At 38.8% G+C, this 10,117-nt stretch overlaps 1 protein-coding gene across 1 annotated transcript in view; it reads left to right on the top strand.

Annotated features, from left to right (window-relative positions):
• LOC115224874 (hillarin) overlaps positions 1-5,524 on the top strand; it is a 54,913-nt gene extending 49,389 nt beyond the window's left edge. Inside the window, exons 6-8 of the mRNA XM_029795827.2 lie at positions 1,562-1,705; positions 2,783-2,972; positions 4,099-5,524. Coding sequence (XP_029651687.1) covers positions 1,562-1,705; positions 2,783-2,972; positions 4,099-5,262 — 1,498 coding nt within the window. The 3' untranslated portion in view covers positions 5,263-5,524. The remainder of the gene's footprint in view (positions 1-1,561; positions 1,706-2,782; positions 2,973-4,098) is intronic.
• Positions 5,525-10,117: the final 4,593 nt, after the last annotated feature.

Raw genomic sequence — 10,117 nt, 5'->3', positions numbered from 1 at the left:
AAAATTATGAATCACTCAGCTTTGGACTACAACATACATGCACCAAGAGACATCCTGCTGCATGCTTCAGTTTCTCATTGCTATAGATTATGCTGTGACTCTACCTCCTGGCTTAGAAGATCAAAAGAAAGAAATCTAAAACTTTAGTCCTCCAGTATTGGTCCAGTACTCAATGGCTTTGTCCAATATCCAGCTAGCAGTGAATAGGTAACACAAGGTAGAACCAACTTCATTGATAAGAGTAGCTCATAGTTGTTTGTTCCTTCTCGAGCCACGCCTGGCTCATAAGGGCCAGTTTCCTTGGCGTATAGGTTCCCCACCTGGACGGGACGCCAGTCCATCGCAGGTGAGCTGCAAGATGCAGGAGGAAAGAGTGAGAGAAAGTTGTGGTGAAAGAGTCAGCAGAAGCTCGCCATTACCTTCTGCCGGAGCCACGTGGAGCTTAGGTGTTTCGCTCATAAACACACACATCGCCCAGTCTGAGACTCGAACCCGTGATCCCTCGACCGCTAGTTCGCTGCTCTAACCACTAGGCCAAGTGCCTCCACTCAGCTCATAGTGGTAAATTCAAATCTTGTTGGTACAACTGTTTTAGTCACCTTCACATTTAGGCTTCCTTACAGTCAAGTACGCTCACGTCTCTCTCTCTCTCTCTCTCCCTCCCTCCCTCCTCTATCTCTCTCTCTCTCCTTGCTTTCTCTTATTACAACCAATATTATTTTAAACTACACACACACACACTCAGATGAAATATCAGAGTTATTCCCCCTTCACTTTATTCTTTGTCTGTCTCATCAATATTCATCACTGTTTTACGCCTGATTTTCTGTGCTAACCCAAGTTGAGTATTGAGTAGAAAATATTTAGATTACCTGCTTATATGTGGAGAAGACAAAAAGACAAAATACACTAGCAAAAAATTAATCTCTCCTAGTGCTGAATGAACTTCTAATGTGTTTTTAAAGTCAAATTTTGGCTGCTATTTCAAGCGTGCTGTTATCTCTTAGATACCCTAAATATATATATATATATATATATATATTTCATGTTACGCTAGGCAGTGGTACATGGTATCAGAATTTTCAACTTGAGTCAAATTAACAAATTACTCCAAATCATTGTCAGAGTATCTGTTTAAATGGAATCTGGACCAGCTTGTGTGTACTGACATCAAGTCATTCAGTCCAGACCTTGCTTCCTGTGACTTTCAATTGTTCCCCAAGCTGAACAAAAATTTCAAGGGAATTTGTTTTGAAGATGAAGGAGGCCGTGGTCAAAGGTCCAGGTCACATTCACTTCAATGGGAGGGCTTTCATGAAGTGTCAGGAGTGCTACAGTAAGTGTATTGAAGTCAGACAATATTATTTTGAAGGAAATTAGAGTTTCATATTTCTATGAAATTAATAAATGTCTCAAAAATTCTGCAAAGCATTTTGTATATATGTTTAATGGGAAAATATGAAAGATTTTATCATTTTTCATGTGTTTCACATTTTTCTCTTTCTCATTAATTTTGGATATTTTTTTTTTTTAATAAACTTTCTTCCTTGTTGTGTTTCAGGGTTCTATTTCGCTGGGTGATAGCGAAAGATCTCAACCGAAATGCTGTCAAGCAGATCTTACATCCAAATGCTTCTCTATCCTTGCTAAAAGGCGTGAAAAGTGGTAAAGAAAGTTATCATCAACTGTTTAAAAAACTTTGTAGGTTAGTCTTGTCTTTTTTTACCTTCAATTTTAATGGGTTTTATTTCCCTTAATCCTTTTACTGCAGAAAGTAATTTTAATATACCAGTCTATCTGTTAAGGAATGTCATGTTTAAAACTATTTTCTGTTGAGATATGTCAAGTTTATCAAGACAGTTTGACTTGCTATTTACCAGACTTCTCTAAATTTGTGGACCTTTTTGGTTTGAACGGCAGTTTTTTCTAGCGGTGTCATATGAAATTGTCACCCATAATTATGACCCTAGAATCGATCTATTGCATTTCAATCTCTTTTAGGGTTAGGGGTGGGGGTAGGGTATCTTTATTTCTTCAGAAATGTAAATAAACCCAATCTGTTTCTTAAACAAGGGACATATTCATACGGCACAGAATGTTTTTTACCTTAATAGACGTCAGTGATTGGTTGAAATTGCAGAAATTGAAGAAAAACAACAACAAATATCTTACAAACTATAGAATTTTCTCAATGAAGCCAAGAGAAAAAGATGTTTTATAAACACATTCTACCAATATACGAAGTTTAAAAGTTTAGTTACATAGAAATTATTTTAAAAAACTGCCGTTCAAACCGAAAAGATCCAAATTTGTTAATCAAGATAATACTAGATTGACCTCGACTAGCTAAGTTGTCCACATATGCAGTTCAAAAACAACTTGGCCTTTTGTTATGGAAATCAGGTATGTCCACTCAAAATGTTGTCATCCTAAAGTACAGAAAGCATATTTATGTACCAATCTGTCTTTTGTTGAGGAATGTTATGCTTGAAGCTATTTTCTGTTGGGATATGTCAAGTTTAACTCTGTAAAGTGGTTGGTGACAAGAAGGACATCCAGCTATTGAAACTGATTGTATGAAAGCAGTGTGTGTGTGTGCATAGAATTGCTGAAACGTGGAATAAACTGTGTGTGTGTGTGTGCTCATCCATCCTTATAATGCCCAGTTGAAACCATCAGGAGACCAATATTTCTGCTGGTATAATAATATAATGTTTATAATCCATGTTTGAAATTATGTCTTTAAAGCTTTGTTTCTCTATTTTTCTGTATTTCTCATTAGCTTTGCTGGAATTCACTGTGAAATTATCATCGGATATTCTAAAGGAGCTGGCTACAAACCAGGAATGCGTATCGATGGTAATGCATTCCGAAACTCTTGGACAGCTGTGGCTATTGATGGGTCTTGGAGATTTATAAACTGTACATGGGCTGCTAGACATATCTCTGGTCACAAAGATGACCTACCTCAGGTAATATTCTGGACAGTATGTTTACATCACATTTCTGGCAATAACATTTCCTTTGCTATTTCGTTTTTGGATTTGGTTTGCAAGATTCTTTATATGAGTTCATGTGTTGAAGCATATTCTGTTGTGTCTGGGGAGAGTCATTTTCTTTTTGTGCCTTATTATCACACTCACCGGTAAAATTTCCACTTATTTAACGCAGTGTAAATAACAGACAGAGTCAAAGCTATTGAAAAGGTTGCAACATGCAATGAAAATTTTAGGAAAATAAAAATAAGAAATAAGTGGAAATTTTACCGGTGAGTGTGTTAAATAATAAGGCACAAAAAGGAAATGACTCTCCCCAGACACAGCAGAATTTCCTTTGCTTCTCTCTAGAAATTGAAGCAAATGACTACTATTCCCTTCAAACTTTACTTTTGTCACTTGGACATCAATGTTTTGAAACTGAGCTATTTTCCATTACATTTCAGCCAGATTCAGCATTGAATTACTGAATGCAGCCTGGTGTCACACAAATGGCACCCGTGCCGATGGCACGTAAAAGCATTCATTATGCTCTTGGAGTGGTTGGCACTAGAAAGGGCATCAAGCCATAGAAAACCATGTGCCAAATCAGACTGAAGTCTGGTGCAGCCTTTCAGCATGCCAGCCCAGTCAAACCATTCAACCCATGCCAGCATAGACAACAGACGTTAAATGAGGATGATGATGATGATTCTGCTCAGTACCCCCTATTTTCTTGTCAGTTGCTTGACCTCAACCACTTGACCACGTCCCTTAGTGGCTGACAGTATTTGCATCTCTAATCATGAGCAGGAGTAGTGGAGAAGCATCATTGCTGTGTTTGAGAGGGATTCTTTGCAGTTTGAATAACTAACAAAAGCAAAGTTTGAAGGAAATATTAGCTATTTCATACTTTCTAGGGGTCAGCAAATAGGGAATATCAGTTGCTACCCAAGGACAAAAATCAAGTTACACAGTGTTATCCATTTTATAACTATCCCCTCAATCATCATCTCATTCCAGTCAGTCTGTTTCTGCTTTCACAGCATCCTTACCATCATTTTTATATTCTCTCCTGAGAATTATCTACCTGAGATAATAGCTGTTTTAAATTATTTTCCAGGTGTTCCACACATATGATGAATTTTATTTTCTGACCGATCCAGAAGACTACATTTACCAGCATTATCCGGATGAATCCAGTTGGCAGCTGTTAGACATTCCTCTTCCATTCTCCGAGTTTATCAACTTACCTGTCGTTAAATCTCCATTTTTTAATTATGGACTCCGTTTTTACTCCAACTATGGAGCTACCATTTCAACAGATTCTGGGCTCATTGAAATCCGCCTTGTCATGCCAAAGATTCTCGGATTTGGTTCATTACTGGAACATTTTGAGAAAAGCTCAGATAAGAAAGATCTAGAAGGAAGATCCTTGCTGAGGCTTGTTAAAAATGAAGCTATTTTCACAGTTAGTCTTCCTCAGCCAGGAATCTACTATTTCTCTATTTATACTGGAGACTACTGGCATTCAGAATGTTTAGAAAGTGCCTGTTCTTTTCTCATCAACTGCAAGAGACTTTTGGGTCCACCAGCGCCTCCTTACCCACCCGTTCCTTTCTTTGGTGCAACCCCTGCCCTCGAAGAGTTAAACATTACCATGCAATCTCATCCAGATCCTTTAATAGTTTCCAACAATGAAACCATGGAAATTGTATTTCATATGGATTCTAACATCAAAATAACGCACTCATTCCAATATTTCGATACGAATGATGGTTCCATTTCTGATATTGACCGATATGTTTTCCTTCGGTCACGAACAGAGAAAGAGACCACCTACATGATACGATGTCCAAAGGAAGGTTTTTATATATTCTCTTTGTATGCAGCAGATAGCAAAACCGAGGCACAAACATTAGACTGTGTTTACCGATATCTTGTAGTTTCACAAGAGCCAAACCCACTAGTAAATGTATTCCCAAAGACATTCCACCGCTGGCAAAAATGCACCCTATATGAACCCCTTTCTGGAGACCTGCTGACAGGAAGGCGCTATGTTTTTCGCCTTGAAGTACCACGGGCTGTAGAAGTGTTTGTTGTCAACGGAGAGATTTGGAGCCATTTAAAGCGACGGGTTGGACACACATGGGAAGGGAGCGTGTTGATGCCAAATACAGCTGGTGTAACCAAAGTTTTTGCACGATTCACGTTAGAACGAGAGTCTTCAATTTTTGCACATTTGCTTGATTATGAACTAATCGAAGATGCCGAAACAGAAATTTAATTGCCAAATATATTTGTATATAAAGAACATCTATATTCTATGCCTACTTAATTCTATCCATTGATAGGACATTGTGAAGTGTTTTCTCTTCATATTTTGTGCCTTGCTTGACAGAAACTTTCAAAGTGAATCAAAGCAACAAGTTATACATACATACATACATATATATACATATATAGGAGATAATGGTGTCATTGAAACCCAAAGGTGTCAGCTAATGCTGAATAAGTGCTATAGACAGACCATAGTTAAGTTCCAGATTCGGTAATATTGCGAATAAAGGGTACAACATTGGTTCTATGTCAGCGTGTGTATATAAGAATTTTTTGCGTAATAAGATAAAAAACCAAGGTTGTGTAGATATTAGCGCATTTATAGATAGAAGGTCTTACAGCTGTTTCTAGGATATTTATTAGTTATATCCCTTCATCGGAGACGGTGTGAGAGGATAGTTATGTCATAGTTAGTTTAGATGTGATACAAAATGTAGAGTGAGGTGGAGGAAAGAAAATAGATGCAAGATATGTATGGGTATTGAAGTTGTAGTTATAAACTAACTATGATATAACTATCCTCTCACACCGTCTCTGATGAAGGGATATAACTAATAAATATCCTAGAAACAGCTGTAAGACCTATCTATAAATGCATTGGTTTTTTTTATCTTATTAGGCAAAAAATTCTAAATATACATACATACATATATATATATATATATATATATATATATATATTCAATAATGCTTTAAAAGCAGCACAGTATGTACAGTTGATTGTATATATATATGTATATATATATATATATATATATATATATATTTCTTGTATAAGATATGGATTCAGAGAATCTTGTGGCTATCACAGAAAGCTCTTCTTACAGATTGGGCGAACAATCCACAAAGTTAATCCAATGCAGAAATGTGTAATATAGTGTCCATGTGACTGAAATCCAAAGAGTCCAATCAGTAAAATTATTTCATGAGTATATAAACCATAAAAATCAGGAAGTATGAGAGATGAGTATATGTGGTTAAATAAATATATTCACCGCTTTTATGGTGTGTGTTGTGTGTGTTTATATATTTGTATGTAATGTGTTTGTTTGTGTGTGCATATGCATATATATATATATATATATATATATATATATATGTGTGTGTGTGTGTGTGTGTGTGTGTGTGGAGGCCCAGTGGTTAGGACAGTGGACTCGCAGTTGTAGGACCGTGGTTTCGATTCCCAGAGCAAGCGTTGTGAGTGTTTATTGAGCGAAAACACCTAAAGTTCCACGATGCTCCGGCAGGGGGTGATGGCGGATCCCTGCTGTACTCTTTCACCACAACTTTCTCTCACTCTTTCTTCTGTTGGCCTACTCACTTAGCCAGCGGGGTGGCGTCATTTGAAGGCTAAAACAATGTGAAGCGCATTGTGACCAGAGATGTGTAGCGCATTGTGACCAGCGATGTGTAGCAATATCTGATAGCCTGGTCGGTCACAGTGATATATATATATATATATATATATATACTAAGAATTCATAAGTCAGAAAAAATATGCATTCATACATTTGTCAATAGAGTGGATATATAAATCAATGTAAACAGTATTACAGCCAATATTACTAATTGGTTTTGCAGCAGAGATTCAATGGAGTGTTAAGTAACAGCTTGATTATGTAACACTTTGCTCTTCAGAGATGGCATCAAATGTGTCTTTTCACCTCCAGCAATAGAGAGCAGTTGCCATATTTCATTCCATAACTGCCATCCCAGGAGAGCAAAGAGTTGCATAATTGGCCTGTTACCTAACATCACATCGAACTCTGAGTGCAAAACTGAGTGGTAAGATTGACCATAATGGATATATAATGCTGTACACTTAGACTAATATATACATGTATTTTTTTAATATATATTTTCCATATTTAATGATTGAAGTAGTTTGTACAATAAATGCTAGCATGCATACATTGGATTAAAATCCCTTTGAGTAGAAAAACTCAGACTGGCTTTGAATTTTTTTATCCATTGCATTTTTTTTAACCCAATGTTTGCATGCTGTTAGTTATAGCCTAATCTACTTCGAGTTTACTCATTAAAAATGAAATATTTCAAGTTTCAAAATTTGTAAGATGCCAGCAATCTATATATATGTGTGTGTGTGTGTGTGTGTGTGTGTATATTTGTAAATATGTGTGTGTGTGTGTGTTAGCGTTAGGAATGACATCCAGCCTTAGATACCATGCCAAATCAGATTGGAACCTGGTACAGCCCTCCAGCTTACCAGTTTTCAGTCACACTGTCCAACCCATACCAGCGTCGAAACCGGACTTTAAATGACAATATGATGATATAATAATTGTTGAATGTTGATGGCGAAAAGTGAGGGAATGTTCAGTGTTTGCCACACTGCAGTGTCGTATTATAAGACAAAACTAAGGCAGCAGTTGCTGGGTAAATATCTGCCAGCTTTAGTTTGGTTCACATTTTGACAGCCGTCATATATGTACAAAAATTTATACATACATGTAATCATATATATATGTGTGTGTGTGTGCGGTGAGCTGGCAGAACCGTTAGCACGCGGGGCGAAATGCGTAGCCGTATTTCGTCTGTCGTTACGTTCTGAGTTCAAATTCCGCCGAGGTCGACTTTGCCTTTCATCCTTTCGGAGTCGATAAATTAAGTACCAGTTACGCACTGGGGTCGATGTAATCGACTTAATTCGTTTGTCTGTCCTTGTTTGTCCCTTCTATGTTTAGCCCCTTGTGGGTAATAAAGAAACATATATATGTGTGTGCCTGCGTGCGCACACATACATACATATGTGTGTATGAGTGTTATACACAACAGCAATAGGTAACATATGCTTGTGGTTGTTCAGGCAGTTACTTAGCAAGAGTTGTGTCCCCTTCGAGAACAAACTCTATCCAGAATGTTTACCTCAACGGTGATTATGTGTATAAAATATATAAATCACTGGAATTAAAACAGGTTACACATCTTTTGTTATCTATCAGTTCATTTGTTTATTTATTTCACTATAATTTTGTTTATATTTTTTCTATTCAGCTATCTCTGTTTACATGTAATAAACTGGCACTCCGTCAGCCACGACGACGATGAGTGTTCAAAGTTCATCCGATCAACGGAACAGCCTGCTTGTGAAATTCTTTTCTACTCTAGGCACAAGGCCCGAAATTTTGGGGGAGGAGGCCAGTCGATTAGAACGCCCCCAGTACACAACTGGTACTTAATTTATCAGCCCCGAAAGGATGAAAGGCAAAGTCGACCTCGGCGGAATTTGAACTCAGAACGTAAACATAGACGAAATACCTATTTCTTTACTACCCACAAGGGGCTAAACACAGAGGGGACAAACAAGGACAGACAAACGGATTAAGTCGATTACATCGACTCCAGTGCATAACTGGTACTTATTTAATCGACCCAGAAAAGATGAAAGGCAAAGTCGACCTCAGCGGAATTTGAACTCAGAACGTAACGGTAGATGAAATACGACTACGTATTTCGCCCGGCGTGCTAACGTTTCTGCCAGCTCGCCGCCTTAACTTGCTTGTGAAATTAGCCCACAAATGACTGAGCAATCCACCAACATGAGTACCCTTAATGCAGTTCTTGGGGGTCGTTAGCCTCAAATCGCCAGGCCATGTCGGCGTTTGTGAGAGATGCAGTATTGAAGATGAATGAAGCCAGCTCAACTCACCCCGGGTGAATGCTGTCTCAAGACAAGAAGAAGTTCTCCGGGGGATTCAGGGTGACACAGAATGTGACAAGGCTGGCCCTTTGAAATACAGATACATTTTTGTCAGCTGAGTAAACTGGAGCAACGGTAAATAAAACATCTTGCTGAGGGACACAACACACCACCAGAGAACTGAACTCACAACCATACGATCTCGAGCTGAATGCCCTTACTACTAAACCATGTGCTTTCCATTTATTTGGTAAGAAGTTTGGTTCTGAACCATAAGGGTTCAGGAAAACCCTCCGCAGTGTGAGAAAATGAGCAAATGTCTTTTACTATAACTCCAGGCCTGACCAAAATCTTGTGGATTTAGCAGATGGAAACTGTAAGAATCCTGTCGTTTATACATGTGTATGTTTGTGTGTGTTCATGTCTTATTGCCTTGACATTATGTGATAGTTGTAAATTAGTGCCACTGTTATGCAGGTGGAGATCCTTCATTTCTGGTCTTCCATGAAAACATAACCGGTCATGAGGAAATATTACCTTACTTGGAAACAGGAAGGGCATTTGGCCATGGAAAATCTGCCTCAACAGATTCTGTTGGTGGGTGAACTGAGCCGTGATGTCCTTCTCCCAACTCCGCTTCCCAACTGGCGGAAACGCGCGGGCGAGCAGCTGAAGACCTGGGTTACAACAATCAAGGAGAACCTCTCTTTACTCACGGGTCCACAGGTGGTTGGCCTGCACCGATGGAACCGTGACTGGCTCGCTATCTCCAGTAAACTGGCGCAGGACCGTCGTGCGTGGGCTGCCATGGTTCGAGATGCCTTGAGGGTGGGAGAAGAAGCCGACTCAACCCGCCCAAGGTGAATGTCGCCACAAGTACAAGTAAGTAAGCTGTCTGACCCATGTAAACATGGAAAAATACAAGAGTCAACTGAAAAGTTTATAAATGGATCAAGACACTCTCATGGAATGTGACCAGATGAAGTTTATTTTTCAACATAGTCCCTCACCCCTTGCAGTCCACACACTTCATCCCCAAAGTCCATCCCCTCCTCACCGTGGCGGGGATGCTGGCAACGGGTAGTGTCAGAGCTATGCCGTCGGGAACTTCGGTTCCTGGTAGGGTCACCCAAGGCGGATT

This window comes from Octopus sinensis, linkage group LG26, assembly GCF_006345805.1.
Source record: "Octopus sinensis linkage group LG26, ASM634580v1, whole genome shotgun sequence".
NCBI classification, from domain to species: domain Eukaryota; kingdom Metazoa; phylum Mollusca; class Cephalopoda; order Octopoda; family Octopodidae; genus Octopus; species Octopus sinensis.
This window is presented reverse-complemented; position numbering and strand designations above follow the sequence as displayed.